The sequence below is a fragment of the Polyodon spathula genome, chromosome 1, assembly GCF_017654505.1.
Source record: "Polyodon spathula isolate WHYD16114869_AA chromosome 1, ASM1765450v1, whole genome shotgun sequence".
NCBI classification, from domain to species: domain Eukaryota; kingdom Metazoa; phylum Chordata; class Actinopteri; order Acipenseriformes; family Polyodontidae; genus Polyodon; species Polyodon spathula.
The window spans coordinates 48,185,411-48,203,402 of record NC_054534.1 but is presented as its reverse complement, the minus strand read 5'-3'; the positions used below and the strand labels follow the sequence as shown (position 1 = coordinate 48,203,402).

At 39.8% G+C, this 17,992-nt stretch overlaps 1 protein-coding gene across 1 annotated transcript in view; it reads right to left on the bottom strand.

The window, feature by feature from the left end:
• LOC121320707 (FERM and PDZ domain-containing protein 1) overlaps positions 1-17,992 on the bottom strand; it is a 195,530-nt gene that overhangs the window by 60,892 nt on the left and 116,646 nt on the right. Inside the window, exon 7 of the mRNA XM_041259320.1 lies at positions 7,509-7,604. Within this exon, the coding sequence (XP_041115254.1) occupies positions 7,509-7,604 (96 nt within the window). The remainder of the gene's footprint in view (positions 1-7,508; positions 7,605-17,992) is intronic.

Sequence of the window (17,992 nt, the reverse complement as noted above, 5' to 3'; positions counted from 1 at the left end):
GCAGTCTATCCCAAAACCTTAATGGGGAGACAAAGGAATTTGAGCTAAAAAAATTAATGCGAGGAAGCACATTTTTACGATGGAAATAGGAGCCTGAAGAAAATTAGGAAAGTGCATCCACCTGTTCAAATCTGTATTCACCTGCTTAAAGACTTTACTAAAGTTATTTACTGTGGTATTATGTAAAGAAGGATAAATCTCAACACCCAGATATTTGAAGTGTTTAACCAGAGGCACTATCGAGGGTATGTTGGTTCTTGTCATTGCAGAATTTAAGGGTAGCAAAGCAGATTTAGACCAGTTAACTTTGTATCCCGACATTGTACAGAAATCATCGAAAATAGTCAGCAGATGAGGTAGGGGTTGGGAAACATTGTCTACGTATAATAATATATCATCTGCATACAGCGATATGTGATGTTGGGTATTATTGACAGAAATAGGGGTAGAGTCAGTCGATTGACGGACTGCCTGAGCTAGAGGTTCAAGAGATAGGGCAAACAACAAGGGCTAGAGTGGACAACCCTGACGAGTGCCCCTAGACATAACAAACTGGGGAGAACACGACTGGCCTGTCAAGACCATTGCGGAGGGATTGGCATATAAAAGCTTAACCATATCAATAAACCCGGAACCCAAACCCATATAGTCCAGAACTCACCCCAAATAATCCCATTCGAGTCAAATCAAATCAAATCCCTTCTCAGCATCTAATGAGAGAACTGCACATGGGGAAGCAACGTTAGCAGCAGCATATATAATATGTAGGAGACGGCGGATGTTATCAGACGCAAGGCGAGTTTTAATGAAGCCTGTCTATCATGATGTACTAGTTTGGTCATATAAGCCTCAAGACGACGTGACAGCAGTTTAGCATACAGCTTGATTTCCAAGCCAATCAGTGATAGAGGTCGATAGTTCATACAGGAAGTGGGATCTTTGTCCTTTTTCAGCAAAAGAGATATAACTGCGCTATTAATATCTCTCCAAAATGAACCCTTGTCAATAGCAGAGTGTATCATATTGAGCAACAAGGCGTGTAGTTGGGGCCAAAAAGTCAAATAAAGTTCAGGAGGGATTTGCCCTTCTTCATGTCTTGTAGTGCCTCCCGCAGCTCAGTTAAGGATATAGGAGCACCAAGCACGGCTGATTCTATAGGTGAGAGATGAGGCAGTTGAACGGTTTGAAGGAAATTCATATAGTGCTGTCGATCAAGTCTAATGTCAGAACTGTATAATTTGGAGTAGAATAAACTAAATGATTTTGCATAAGATCTGTCAATAATGCCCCCTGTGAAGATTTGATAGCAGGGATATCTGCAAAACATTCACTGTTGCGGAGTTTCAAAGCCAACAGGTGGCTAGGTCAACTGCCATTGAAGTAATAGTTTTGTCTAGACCTATGTATGAGAAATTCGGCACGATGAAAAAGTAGTATATTTAGGTCTTTTCTAAGCAGATTAACTACCAAGGCAATACAATCAGAAAAGGTAGTTGTTGGGCATGTTCTAAAAAAGCTAATTTGGATTCTAATTCAGTAATTTTGCTGAGACAGACTTATGTAATTGACCAGCAAATATGGTGGGATTATCCTTAATAAAGCCCTTAACCGCATCCCATAAAATGCGGGGGTCATCAACTGAGCCCCGATTGAAATTAAGGTACTCCTCCAATTTAGACTGAAATTGCGTTCGGAACAATTCATTCGTAGCAGCATGGAATTGAAACGCCAGCGGGGGGCACGCTTAGGCCTATTGGCCAGTACAATTTTACAACAATTTGCATGATGATCGGATAATGACATAGGCAATAGCTCAGCAGTGCGTATTGAGGGAAAAAGAGCCTGGGAAGCAAAAATGAAGTCAATTCTGGAGTATGATTTATGCTTACCTGAAAAAAAAGTAAATTCCCTAGCCGAAGGGTTGAACACACGTCAGATATCTACCAGGGCCAAATCCGACACACATTTTCTTAGAGCTGTGGATGCCAAAGACTGGGTATTCATCTCTTGTGACTTTGATCTATCAAGCATATAATTCATGGTAGCATTCATATCTGCACCGAGAATTACCTCAAATTCAGCCGGCTCTAGCAGAGATTCCGTAAGTGAGTTAAAGTCTGGATCGAGCGTAGTTGGGGCATACACCGATACAAAGGCAAATTTTCTATCTGAAATAATAGTTTTTAGAAATGTCAGCCTTCCTAGATCATCACCTCCTGATCCCAATATAGAAATCTGAAGAATTCTTCGCAAGATAATTAAAGCACCTTTAGTTTTGTTTTCTGCAGCAGAAAAAGCTGCCACATAGTAGTATTTATTGGCCAACGAGAAACATCATGTTGTACTAAATGAGACTCCTGTATCATTGCGACATCTGTCTTTTTTCTACAGAGCAAATCCAAACAGCTAGTACGTTTTGAGGGAGTATTTAGGCCATTTCCGTTCCATGATAGAATAGAGATATTAGTCATAAGTATCAAGAATCAAAACCAATGCCAGGATCAAGCAGATAGTGGTTTGCGTGAATAAAGTGTATACACCAGTAGCCAGCAGAGAGCTGAAAGACAGTGTCAAAGATAGTAGTGCAGTCCATAACCCAACTCCTCAAGAGGGCACCAACCCAAACCCCCCCCAACCCCAAACACCCAGAGTAACAACAGAACCACCCCCCCAAAAGAAAGCCCATTAGGAAGAGAAGGATCCCCAGTTGGGGATCCTTTGCAACCCAGTTCCCTTCCCATATTGAATCCGTGACACTTATACAGGTAGGGAGCGCAATCAAAACACCACTGCCCATCTACCTATAATACAAACAGATATAAAACAGCAAAGAATTCCCCCTAAAACACAAGTAGTAATAACATATCATTTAAAAAAAAACAGTACTTACAGATATAGACCTCTATGCCACATGAGAACATAGAGAGTCAAATATATGTATCTCAAAAAAAAAGAAAAAAGAAAAGAAAAAAAGTAGTTAAGTGTAAAACCCCTGGGCACCCACAAATAAAGCATAATTAGATCAACGGACATCGCAAATTGCGCCAACAAACATATATACGTATCTGACAATGGCTGCAAACATCGTGAAAAAATAGCTTATAAACAACTTATTTGACTATGAAAAATAAACGTGTAGTCTCTACATATGCTGTTTGTAACAAAATATGAGCCTATACTCAGTTCACCATTCACAAAAAGCGAGTCCAGGGTCCTTCTGAGCAGAACACAGAATCAGTAACTTACCCAGTGCTGCAGGCACAGGGAAAAAATATATATCCTGTAGTTATTGGAAAGAAAGGTTATTGGAGAGGTTATTGATCTTGTCGTGCAGGAAAGCTTCAGCTTCTTGGGGTGATTGCAGTAAGTGCTGACTCCCGTTATGAAGGACTTTGAGAACAGCAGAGTACAGCAGAAAGTTCGGGACACCAGCCGCTCTCAGAGATTTCCTCACCCCAGAGAAGGCATTTCTCATGTTCGCTGTCATAGGGCTAAAATCCGGAAAAAAACTTAAAATGGAGCCCGAGGCGGAGCGAACAGGACCGGCTTTCCGATTCTCCTGCAGGATGACTTGGCGGTCTGTATAACGCAGCAGTTTAAAAATAAATACCGAGGCCTATTACAGCCTCCAGCTTTGTTGCAGCTGTAAATTCGATGTGCACCCTCCACTTCAAACTCACGCTGTGCCAAACCAGGAAGGCAGACAGGGATTGAACATTTCACAAATCCTATGGAGTCGTCTTTCTCAACCCTCTCCTCCAGATTTACAATACGGATATTCGACATCTGCAATCTGTCTTCCAAAGAGACCACCTGGTTCCTGAAACTCCAGTTTCCCATCATGAGCATTAAGGATTTTCTTTTGTTCTCGTTGCTCGCCCGCAACCAGATCCAGTTTCGAGATCAGCTTCTGAACAGTCGATATCTGGATCGTCAAGTCGGCTCTGAGAGCAGAGATCTCGGTTTTGAAAAGCAAGGCCTGTTGCTCCATTGATTGAGAGAGCAGCTCGGCCATCTTTGCTAGTCCAGGTGAATCAAACTCCCTGAATTTCTTCCCTGATGGAGACGCGGACGGCGAGGGAACCAGCTTCCTACAAGCACTCGACATTATGGGTGAGTTATAAATGTGAAATAAAATAAAAATAACCGGGGGAAACATAAAATATGCTAAATAAAGGCAGTGGGGAGTAGGAGCTCTAACTGTTTAGACTATCCTGCTAAACAGGTCACATGATCTTCCAATTCATATTTTTTTCTTAAGCATGTATAATATTTCATCATATGTTGAAGACTATTTATTATAATCTAATACAATCAATTTAAGATTTTTGTAACTTTTAAAATAAAGTATTTTTAACAAAATCTGGTTAGTTTTTTAATGTTAAACAAGTGCTGCTATATGATAATATTTAATTGAACCAAAGTTGAGTATTGCCTAAAATATTAGGTCATATTTCACATGAATCTAATTTGTAGGCAGAATCCTCTTATTAATGTAGAATAAATATTCACATGTACAGTGGAACCATTGATTTTGCTTAAATATGAATATGATTTCATGGTAATATAGTAGGAAATAATTGTGGTAAAACCTTACATAATATGATCTCAAGATAGCTTAATGATTTGTGCTTATAATAACTTTATCATAAACAGACACCACAACAGCCATTTTATAACAACATTTTTATCTTGCAAGAGGAAACAAAAAGAAGCTGCAGAATCGTAAAAATGAATACGTTATAAGCACTTGCTTCTTCAACCACCAGACCCGCAGTTTATGCGGAATATTGAAATCAATATAATATAGCCGACAATTTAGTCTAAGCTTTGTAATAAAATCAAAGTCATTGGGAAATAACGTATTATAATCCTGTTGAGTGCTTGAAACACTGATGAAAGTCATTCTATACATCATATATTATTATTATTTACACTACATTTCTCAGGTAGAATGACTATGCCACCATGAGTGTGATTTTTTTTTTTAAATGTGCATATTCTAAGCTGTCTGCGCAGATCAGTGACGATCAGGACTGATGCTAAACAAAAGCTAGAGTCTGTTGCCTCTTACAACGCAAAGAAGTACAGTGTGGATATACTGGATCAAATAGCACGGCTGTATTCTGTCAAAGGTAGTACTTGCAGATGGCCTGTAGATAGTTTTTTTTATAAGGTTTTGGTTCTGGCAGCCATCAATGCTTTGGTTTTGTACAAGGAGTGCACCGGCAACACAATCACTTTGAGGGACTTAATTTTGCTGCTAGTCCTGGAGCTATGGCAGAAACATTTTGATAAGAGACATGAAAGCCGGCTGGCAAATGCCCCTCAGCCTTCAGTCAGCGCTGTGCCCACTGGCACATGGAATAAAAGACAATGCCAGGTTGCTAAATGCAATAAAAAAAGAACTTTTGATGTCGGCGCCCGTTGTGAAAAGGCAGTCTGTGGCAAATGCACTGGTACAGTTGAAAAGTGTGTTTTCTGCGTAGATTGTACTTAGCTGTAATAGAACTCTGAACAGACAGACAGAACCTTTGAACTCTGTTTCACTCAAAGCGTTTTCACATTGCTTTAGCTATGTTATATTTTTGTTTCATGCTATTTTTATAACTAGTTATTTATGTTTTATAATTTTATATGTGCATACAGCTTTCTACACCAGTTTACACAGAAGTTTATTGCATGAAGTTTATTTTATAACAGTTTTTCATGTTTATGTGCTCTTTTTGAAACAAATAAGTTTAATTTGAATTTTAAATACGGTGTTTCTGCTCTGATAATGTTATGTATGATAATAAGTTAAGTTGTATCTGATTGCTTTTCATTTTCATATCGAAGCCGTTTTAAAATGGAGCCACACATTTTGCGGGTGAGGTGGTTGTATGTAGTCAGAAATCTTGGCGGTTATAGTGTTAACCAACTTTGTTGTATGGTTTACAACTGTGTGTTGTACAAACCACTTAGTGGTCCTGTGCTAGTTTAACTGGAGAAAAGTTTAACTAGTGCTGTAGCTAGGCTTTTGTTTTTGTTTGCGCAAAAAGTACTTAATTAACTACAGTTCTGGGCGCAAACCAACATTAGCCTGTGGGGGGGGGGTGGGGGTGGAGCTCTAGCTCCAGGTCCCTGAATCACATTTAAAAGGTTAAAAGTTACAAACAGATGTTTTTTGTCTAAAAGAAAGAAGAACAAAACAGCATATCACTAGAATCCACAAAAGTTAAATTGCAACTTGCTATTCAATATTGCAAACTATGTGTAGTCTGCTCTCAGTTCCAGAACAGACACAAAGCTCTAGAAAAGTGGGAAGTGAAGTCCTGCTTTTGTTATATTTCTTAAAACTGCATCAGCATGATTAACGTCAAACTTAAATTGAGGAGAGCTTTTTTAACATTAAACTTAAGGCAGGTGCATTTTCGAAGGACTAGACAACTGCAAACCTGAGAGTCCCGACAAACCATGTGTACATAAAGGACAGGGTATCCAAGTCTCCAAGAGCTTTGGGTTTATAATAAATATATAAGCAGTAAACAAATGTTACAATAATAATACAAGGATAGTAAACAGCACCGTCTCCAGAGCCAAAGGGGGAGGAGTGGCTGCTGTCCAGAGTCAAAGGGGGAGGAGCCATTGCTGTCTCCAGAGCTAAAGAGGGAGGAACTGCTGCCGTCTCCAGAGCCAACAGGGGAGGAGCCGCTGCCGTCTCCAGAGCCAAAGGAGGAGGAGCCTCTGCCATCTAATTCCCAGGTCGCTGCACCGCTAGGCACAGTCATTCTTGGGTTTTCTTCTTTAGAAGAAGAGGTCTGTAGAGGTATTTGTTCCTGCATTTTGTATTTTTGAGTAAAATTAAACTGGATAGTAAGCGCTCTGCAGTTTTTGTGTCTGGTATGAATATTAAAGGGTGCAGACTAGCTTTACCTGTGGGCTACGCCACTGCTATGTATTTGTTTTGTTTCCTGTACTTTTTATTATATTTTTTTGGTGCCCAAATGAGGCAGACTGCACTTACGGTGCTTCAACACATCCTAAAAACTTTGTGGAAACCCAGTTTAAGAAAGCTGGATGATATCAGTAAGTCACGCAAGTATACCCTCCCGTATATTAATATTAATTCGGTTATTTACATTTGGAAGGAACATTTCTCAGATTAACAGAAAGGTGAGACTTATTTATCTTTTTCCAGTGAAAACCCGGCCAATGTTATGAACGTGTAGACTTGATCATTTGAAATGTATTGTGAATACATCTTTTTTTTTTTTTTTTTAAGACAAAGACATTCCCAAAATGAGTGACTGTCACTCTATGTCTGGACATAGCCAAGTCATCCAAGACCTCCATAAAAACTATCCAGACAGCAACTCAAAGCCATCTCAATGGTGCAATGGTGGATTTCAATTCAAACATGTTATGTACTTTTGTTTTTCATATGGTGCTCAGTTTTGAATCATCAGTTTGATCTATTTCTACATTTCTGTGGCCTACTGCCTAGTTTAAATATAACAAAAACTTACCTTAACTGTAGTTTTCTTCTCAAACTTAAATGCTTTAGTCTGTCCATTTTCCAAATACACCTTAAGAACATTAGGCAAGAAAAGAAGCGAATTGCCCTAGGAAATTAAATGAAAAAAAGATCATTATTTATTTGTTGTGCATTAGCATTAGCACATAGAAGGGTTATATAACAATAAAGACTGTTTTGAGAATTCTACAATAATATACATACTGTCACAAAGCTCCTTCACTTGGAAGAAAGGAGGTTATTTTACCAAGAAAAAACAGAAGAATTGTGAGGAAGGTTAAAAGCAGTCTGAGACTGACTGAGATATTCAAAGTGAACTGGCTGCAAGTGGGACTGGGGTTTTCAACCATAGGTCAAGTATTGCATAATGAAGGTCTCAATGGTTGCAGGCCAAGGAAAAAGTCACGCTTAGGAAAACTTCACAAGGACAATTGCTTAAAGTTTGCAAAGAGGCATTTAAAAGATGGATATGAGTTCTGGGGAAAGGTTTTGTGGAGTGATGAAACAGTGACAGTCGTGGCAGTCGTTACGTTTGGAGAAAGTCTGGTGAGGCATTGTGGCAAAGTGGTTAACAGTGCACAGGTGCAGGTGATCAATAAACAGACAGATAATTATAATCCAGATGCAATGTTGTTTAATGGTTGTATTTTGTAATCCAAATGCCTGATGGCGAACAATAGTAAATGATAACAATGTCAATGAGAAACAATACAGCGGCATGTATTGCTTATCTGTAATCCTCGGGTTGGCCCCACTGGTGTCGAAGTGAAATGCATCAGCTACAGTTTGACAATGGTTTAGGAGCAGGAGAGAAGCGAGAGAGAGAGAGACAACGGGAAAGGGCTTCGCCCATTTTCTGGACAGCTGGTATAAAAACTATCAATATCAACATCAGAGAGAGCCGTGCCCGGATGTTTGCAGATCAGCCTAATCTTCAGAAGATGACCTCGGAAGATGATTCTGAGGCTTTCTTGATTACTTTTGAGAGTGTGGCAGAGGCTGCAGAGTGGCCTAGGGAACACTGGGCCATGAAATTGGCACACTGCCTGACAGGGGAAGCTCAGGCAGCGTATGGAGCCCTGACGGCCACGAATGCAGGGGACTATTTTAAAGTTAAAGAAGCCATTCTCTCACGTCCTGTTTTAATTCACCCACACATAACACAAACACAAACACCTGTCCACAGTGTGTGCTCTAGTGCTCCTGGTGAAAATACAGTACTTCGGTGCTGACCCTTAGCAACAGCTCCTGGATCGTGTTTAGCCATCCAATAATCACAAAAAGTATTATTTTTGACACAACAATAAACAAACAAAACACTCATAATTTCTCCACACAAAACGCTAGTCCTTCCAGGTTGTTCTCTAACCAAAATGAAGGAACAGATTGCGTCGCTCTGTCCCCCACTTACACTGTTACTCATGACCTCTTGGTAAACTATTATAGCTGCTCCTCCAATCCGCAGCTGCCATATCATTTTCCTTCCAGGTCGATGAGTTAATATACCGAAGATCTGTCCCTTTTCTAAATGACCGACTTCCTTTTAACCCTAGGAATGAAGTGTCAGGCCAAGCAGTCCAGGGTACTCTCTTCCTGTTACTTAGCGCCCTCAAAGGTTGGGAGGGAGATTTACCACCAAGAATCATTTTCTTTCTGTCACAGGCATACAAAGAAAAGAACACCACACCTAATGTCAAGCATGGAGGTGGTAATATCCTTCTAATAGGCTGTTTTTCCTCTAATGGCATAGGACATTTAGTTCCAATACATGGTAAATTCCATTGTATACCAAAAGATATTGACCAGTCATCTGAAACCCTCCATTACAAAACTTGGTTTAACACTTAACTAATAATTAACTAAATGATTAATTAAGGCACCAGCCACAGGTGTATAAATAGGGTGATCATGGGTGAGAAAGGTGGTGTGTTCTGAGGTGGAACAAGAGTTGGGAGGTAGAGAAAATATATAAAATAATTTACAATTGCTATTCATGCTGGATTTATATCAGCGTGATACTTCTTTGGTTTGGTTTCATGTCTGTTTTCTTTGTCTATTTGTTTTGGCCAACATGCCTTTTGTTTTGTATAAATGTTTTGTTCTGTTTTTGGATTGGAGGAGTGGATGCGATTGTTAACCTAGGGGTTGTGAGCGGGGATATAAATAGGGGGCCTAGTGAAAGTGATCTTTTCCTTTTGTAAATGGTTGGAGATAACCTTTAAAGGCGTAACAATTGCTGAGAAACGTGAGTGTTTGTTTTGTGTTTGTAAAGTGTCGGCTGTAACTGTTGTTTGTCTTTTAGACTATCAGTAACACCATCTGGAGCTGGACTACAAGCCAGCATTAACCAGGACATTACTTTTCACCCCAGCATTTCACGGAGTACTGTAATCACCACTAGCACTTAATTTCACCACTGTCTTGTGTTTGTGTTTCGTGTTTAGTGTGTGTGTTTGTAAAACCTGGACTTTTGGTTACAGGTCAAACTCAGGGATTACAATTACTAGTGATACATGCCACTGTATCACTCCAGCATTTATTATTTACAGATGTTTGCCTTAGGGCTCTGGACCTGAAAGTAATTGTCTGTGTGTTTGCACTCACCACTTTGCCACAGGAACCCATTACAACTCTGTAATCTAGTGGTGGAGTAGTATATATTAATTTGCCCTTCCTATTTTCTAATCTTGTAGTCTGCATTTTCTGACTAAAATGGGATACATTTCTACTAGATTTCCCATAGAAGCTTACTAAACAGGAAGAGTAATTATCTTTTTCTTTTGCTCTCTCTATCTATCTATCTCTCTCTCTCTTGATCCATGAAAGGCTGCAGTTAGTTCCTTGAAAATAACTCTCTCTCTCTATTTTCTTCCCCCAAGCACATAGCGTAGAGAGCCAGCCATTGGGAAACCTAGCAAAGAATTACTATTATCCTCAGAGCTACTCTCACAGGGAGGCCTCTGCTAATTCACCCGGCTAGACACCCCTCATTGAAGCACAAATGCCCCTAGTTACACATACAGTACACGCACACACACATGCACACACTACAGATTAAGTTAAGTCAGGATTCACTTGAATACTGAATGCTAACTTCGAACTCCCAACCACTAGAGCCTCTAGTTAGAGTAGTGTAGGGATCAGAAATGGTAACTTAACTGCTGGACATCTCTGCATTTCTCTACAATGCTGCACTCCAAGAACCCAAGCATGTGCCATCGGATGGAAAAGTTGCACAGTGGCTGAGCTGGAAAGCTACCAGCAAGAACATGCCTGGCAATGTGAGGACAACACCAAAATGAGATTGGTGTACAGAGCAACACACTAAGCTGCTGTATGTATGTACTACATTAACTAGAAGAAGCACATGCCAAAATATCACTTACTAAAGGACAGTGGTGTAGAAAACAGGTGAACTACATTGGCTCTGAGATGGGAACAAAGGCATAGGACCACAGCAAAGCTGAACAGAAGCCCTGCGAGCTGTAAGACCACCCACTTCTGTAAAAGAACTCTGCAGTTATCTGGGTATATGCAACTACTCATGTCACTTTTTGTGGATGACTACGCGAGGATTGCAAAACCTCTCTAAATTATTAAAGAAAGAAGAACCTTGGATATGGGGGTGTCACAAAGACGGCCGAAGTGGGCGGCGTCAGACCAGGAAATAAAATACACAAACACAGGACAGATGAAATGAAATGATGATGGCGCTTGCTTGCACCGGTTTATTGTAAAATAAAAGGGTTGAACAAACAAACAGAAACACGGCACTTCACTTCAAAATAAATATACAAACAAAAAAGGACTAACACTTAACAAAAACAGTGAGCAGATCGACAGACTAACAAATACGGTGAGTTAAATAAACAACTATCGTGCTGGTCCCACCAGCACGCAATAGCAATTGAAATTGTAACTCTATTTGGTTTCTCCTCCTCTCTCTCCCGTTCTCCACTCACCGAACACCCAACCCCGAGTGGGTGAAAACATGCTGTTTTTATGCAGCTGTACCAAGACTTGATTGCTAATCAATCACTCAATTGGAGTCTTGGTACAACTGCAGGTGAATTAATAAAGTGCAATTCCCTGTGCTCACATATTAACTACTTTAAATGTACGTGAAGTGATGTACAATCCCGTGCCTAAATACAAATATACATTTTAAACACTTGTGTTACACAGACCCGTTTATATCCCGTATACCAATGACTATACACCAACATTTAACAAACCACATGCAACATATAACAGATAATATACACAGGGGCGGGAACTTTGTCACAGGGGGCCAGAGTAAGAAAAAGCCATGATGGTACTGAAAGACGCAAGCCCCATCCTTATTATATCCCGATAAGAATAAGGAATTCTACCTCACAACAGGATTCCCAAATCAGAGTGTCAGTGCAGTTCTGTGCCAGATGCACGACCACGAAAAACAGATCATGGCATATGCAAGCAAAACCCTGAGTGAAGTAGAACTCAAATACACAGACTGCGAGAAATCTTTCTTTGCCACAATATGGGCAATAGAACACAACACTGTACCACTGTCTTCCTGAACAGCCAGACAATCCAAGATGTCAAGCAGCTGGATTTGCCTCCTGGATTTTGGCAGTTGAAGGACTCCCGATATAAGTATGATAATCCAAGGACAAGAAGAGTGAAGTAGCACAAAACCTGGCTGAACTTCACCAAACCCAGTGCAAAAGTAGAGGACCTTCCAAAAGATCCACCAGAACCTAATCCCCATTTTAACGACAATGAGGATGTGTGTTGGGGAATGCAAAATGTCTACATAGACGGCAGCGAAACTAGAAAGGGAGGAACACTGAAGGCAGGAGTAGGACTAATTTGGAAACACAATTCATTCCAAAAGAGTTACCACCTGCAATCAAAAACCAGCCAATATCACAAATTGGTAGGAGCTTTGCTGGCTGTCCAAAAAGTTATCGAGCAGGACATTATAGAGGTTGTACTCTCTACAGACTCTGCATACACAAAGGACAGTTTGTTAAGTACATACCCGGCTGGAAACGAAATGGCATAAGGAAACCCGACGGTTAACCTGTTGCAAACCCAAAGCTGGTATTGGTCAACTTGTCTCTGAACAAGATCTACTGGAAGAAGGTATTGGGGCACTCACTTGTTGAGGGACCCGAAAAACAAACAGACAAGCTGGCAAAAGAGGGTGCTTTGAACGGAGAGAACTAGAAACAGCCCATAACTCCAAGTAATGGTCCATGCCATCACCTGTAGACAAAGCAAACAAGGACAAAATATAGCCCTATCGCCACAGGTGACAGCCACCTTGCACAATGAAGAGCTATCCACAGACTTGATAGAAATGCAACAATGGGATGCTACAATCTTTAAAATTCACAACCATGTCCAAGATGCTGAAGCAAACCCACTCACCCCAGCTAGCCTGCTTGATGACCCCGAACTGAAAATCCTGGCCAGTCAGACGCGAAGGACCTCCCTTAAAACTGGACTACTTGTGTTCACCATTTAAAAGGATAATCTACCCAGATGGACAATCCCTCTGAGTTACCAGAAAAAAAACAATGTTGAAACATGCTCATGACGAACCATGCAGAAGAGGCTTCTCTCAAAATTTATAATTAGTGTACTACTGTTGCTTGTATGGACCTGTATCAAGATTTTGAATTGTGTGTTTCTGTTATTTGAGAATATTTTTCTCTCTCCTTATTTTTTTGTAGATGTAGACAATGTTTTAGGAAATTAGACATTTGCTTGAAAACTGCACACCGCCTTCCTTGCTAAACAAAGGCAAACTAGGTTCTCAAGGACAACAGTTGTTTTTAACACTATATTTCTTCAGAAAGGGGGGAGTTGTAGATCATACAGTCCTTGTCATTGGAAATATATTGCAAATGTTTTGGATATTATGTATTTTAACAGATAACTAAATTGAATTACATTTAATCTAATTTGTCTGGCTTTGCTTAGTAATAACAATCGATCTAACACTAGAATGCATCAGATACCCAGGAAACAAAAGTCTAATAAAACCTGTCTCTGCGATTGAATTACACAGTCTTGTGAGAGAAAGGTGGTTTAACCCTTAGCGGTCCATTTATTCAGTGCCTGTCAGGTGCATCAGGTCCAATTTATTTTAATAAATTAATTTTATTTAAAGTAAGGCTGGTTTAAAAGGCACTGCATATCAACAGAAAACTCAATACTGCATCTCCAGCCCCGCCCCACCCCCTTGTTCCCTGTATTTACCACATACCTCTTCATAGTCGTGCATACTGATAAATCATCTCCTGATCACTCGTTTTATCACCAAACTCCTCAATGATGTGATCCAAGTCATTATTTTATTACTATAACATCTCAAAAAGCTCTGCAAATGTCAGTGATATTGTTTAAGCACTGGATGCAGAAGCAGCCCTCTCCTTTGTTTGTGTCTCTGTTATCTCTGTGGTGCAGGGGCTATGTGTATTGCTCAGATCCGCCCCTTTCTTTTTGGCTTCTCTCAGCTCCTACCAGAGAAAAAACAACTAGAGACCTATGCTTAATGTCTTTTTGATGATGTCGGACTTGGTCCAACTTAGGACCGCGAGTGGTTAACACAGCCTAAAAGAAAAAGAAAAATGACCACTTTAAATTTAGCTAAAGAAAACAAAAGACTTAAGACAAATTTCACATCATATTGATTTAATACAACTACGAGTACAAGATGCAATCATTTGTATTCTTAAATTACCTAACAAGCATAGAACAGATTATAATAATAAACTAATCGGGCAGAGGAAGGGGGGGAGTGATCAATCAAGGTTTTGAGCCCATCAGGCACAAACTAGCCAATCGGAGCATGTGGCAGGAAATTCAAACCATCTCTTTGTTTGAAAAGTATAAAAGCCTACTGTAAACATTAGCTCCTTGCCCATCGGATCTGCTGAGCCCCTCTGGCCACTGGATACCCACCCCTCTGATCTCCTGACCACTCCGCTGAGCCTCTATGATCCTGGCTCGCTCCTTTAATCCGCCTGACCGCTCAGCTGAGCCTCTCTGATCTTGGCTCGCTCCTTTAATCTGCCTGACCGCTCCGCTGAGCTACTTTTATCCCTGTTGGCTCAGAGTCAAAGAAACTACAAGACTGCACCTGGAGCCCTCCGCACTCACTATCTGTCCATCTAGGTCAGGGGCCTTGACACTCGGAGAAACACAAGGTAACAGAACACTGAAACCTGACTGCTTTCCAGGCTAGGTAACACTATTCTTAAAAATCTATTCAAGTATTGTGCGAGCCATTGTTGTAGTGTCAGTATGTACTAATATTTCTTTGGTAAATTGCTGTTTAAAACCTTAGTTCTCATTTCAAACTTATTTTGTTGCATGCTTAATAAATACCATCTTTCTAAGAAGAGATTCCCTGTATTGAGTCAATCACTCATGTTGAACAAATAAGATTTATGAACTTTGAACAGTCTGGAATGTGGACTATTTCTGGCTGTTTGTAATGTGTAAATCCAACATCGTTTCAGAGAAAGATATTGAAAACGGGTTTGTACATTATAATAGGACAACATTTATTGTGGAGATCCCACCAAGATCTTGTGAGCATTACCCCAACAATCGAAGGTATCTCTTTATCCCCTACAGTTTTTGGAGGTCCCTTAATTTATTGCTCTTAAAAATATATTAACTGTCCACAGTAGTACCCACAGGACAGTTCACATTATATATGTTTGTATATTTGCACGTAAGCAAAGAAGGCCATTTCTTTATTTTATACTGTTCTGCTGCCTCTAAACGTATCTTCTTATGTTGTTTCTTATGAGATATGTGTAATAGCAACTTTAACATTCCGTGTTTTAACAATGTATAACATCAGTGTAAATGTTAAATAAATGAACCACATTTATTTAGTTACTAGTTGTTTATTTTACACACAAGAGAATCACTCTAGTAGAGCTGTTATTAGTTCATTGCATTATATTATTTCCTTTTCCTGTTTTTGTTCAGGAAGAGAGAGTTAAGGTCGTGATGTACCTGCAAAGCAGTGACTGTACAATAAGAAAAGCCAACTTCTGGTTAAATAAAACCCTTTAACTCGATAAGCTACCCACGCTTACAATATCAAACTATAACCATTTAATGATCACATTAAAGTAAATTAATTTGTCTCTTAATAAGTGCAACACTATAAATTATATTATTTGTATTAATATTTATTTGGGGGTCTGCGACAGAGAAAGAATTAATTTTGATTATAAATCTCACTCCCGACCTGTGAGGGCGCTGTGTAAAGTGGTCAGACTGGATGGTCTGACAATTCATTCTAGGGAAAGGTGGAAGTCAGCCATCTAGAAAGGGGGAGCTATGATACACCAAGTCATTGCCCCAGAAAAGAAGCGATGTGGCAACCACGGCTTGGAGGAGAAACGGTTGCACTCGCTAACCAAGGGGGCGTGGCTGAGCAATCTGTTCATTTGTTATTGTCGCGAACAAACCAAAAACGTACTTCTATTATATGTAAACTTATGGAAACTATAATAAGATCCAAAATGGAAAATTACCTACATGGTAACAGTATCCTGGGAGACAGTCAACATGGTTTTCGGAAAGGGAGATCATGTCTAACTAACCTGCTTGATTGTTTTGAGGATGTAACATTGATAATGGATAATTGCAAAGCATATGACATGATTTATTTAGGATTCCAGAAAGCTTCTGACACAGTCCAGTCTATAAGATTAATTCTCAAACTGAACACAGTAGCAATTCAAGGAAATGCATGTACATGGATTAGGGAATGGTTAACATGTAGAAAACAGAAAGCACTGATTAGAGGAGAAACCTCAAAATGGAGCGAGGTAACCAGTGGCGTACCATAGGGACAGTATTAGGTCCTCTGCTATTCCTAATCTACATTAATGACTTAGATTCTGGTATAGTAAGAAAACTTCTTAAATTTGCAGACGACACAAAAATAGGAGGAGTGGCAAACACTATTGTAGCAGCAAAGGTCATTCAAAATGATCTAGACAAAATTCAGAACGGGGCAGACACATGGCAAATGGCATTTAATAAAGAAAGGTATAAGGTATTGCACGTAGGCAATAAAAATGTGCATTATACGTATAATATGGGAGATATTGAAATTAAAGAAATAATCTATGAAAAAGACCTAGGAGTTTATGTTGACTCAGATATGTCTTCATCTACACAATGTGGGGAAGTTATAAAAACAAGACCAACAAGATGCTTGGATATACAGTGAAAAGTGTTGAATTTAAATCAAGGGAAGTAATGTTAAAACAGTATAATGCATTAGTAAGACCTCATCTTGAATATTGTATTTAATTTTGGTCACCTCACTACAAAAAAGATATTGATGTTCTAGAAAGAGTGCGAAGAAGAGCAACCAGAATTATTTCAGGTTTAAAAGGCATGTCATATGCAGAGAGGCTAAAATAATTGAATTTATTCAGTCTTGAACAAAGAAGACTACGCGGCGACCTGATTCAAGCATTCAGAATTCTAAATATTGACAACGTCGACCCAAGGAACTTTTTCGACCTGAAAAAAGAAATAAGGAACAGGGGTCACACATGGAGATTAGAACAGAAAATAGGAGGCACTTTTTTACACAGAGAATTGTGAGGGTCTGGAACCAAATCCCCAGTAATACTGGGGGAGCTGACACCCTGGGATCCTTCAAGAAGCTGTTTGATGAGACTCTGGGATCAATAAGCTACTAACAACCAAACGAGCAAGATGGGCAGAATGGCCTCCTCTCATTTGTAAACTTATGTTCTTACATTCTAGGAAGGTCTTCCTCGTCTGACTCACCTTCTGTTTTTTGGCCCAGGCAAGTCTCTTCCTCTTATTCTGCGCTCTTAACAATGGTTTCTTTGCAGCAATTCTTCCAGTTAGGCCAGCTTCACGCAATCTCCTCTGAATAGTTGATGTTGAAACATCTGTACTTCTAATACCATTTAGCTGAGCTTTTTTTTCAGGGGCAGTTAATCGCCGGTTTCACAGACTTGTGACTCGAATGAACTTGTTCTCTGATTCTGAGGTCACCCTTGGCCTGCCTGACCTTCAGTCAGGGATTTTGTAGGCATATAGTCAGGTGAATGATTAAACAATTATACCAAACAGATGCTAATGATCATCAATTCAATACGTAGGTTGAAACACAATAATTAACTGAAATAGAAACAGCTGTGTAGGAGGAATAAAACTAGGTGAGGAACAGCCAAACTCAGCTAACAAGGTGAGGTTGCTGAAGACAGTTTACTGGCAAAAGTCATACACCATGGCAAGACTGAGCACAGCAACAAGACACAAGGTAGTTATACTGCATCAGCAAGGTCTCTCCCAGGCAGAAATTTTAAGGCAGACAGGGGTTTCCAAATGTGCTGTCCAAGCTCTTTTGAAGAAGCACAAAGAAACGGGCAACGTTGAGGACCGTAGACGCAGTGGTCGGCCAAGGAA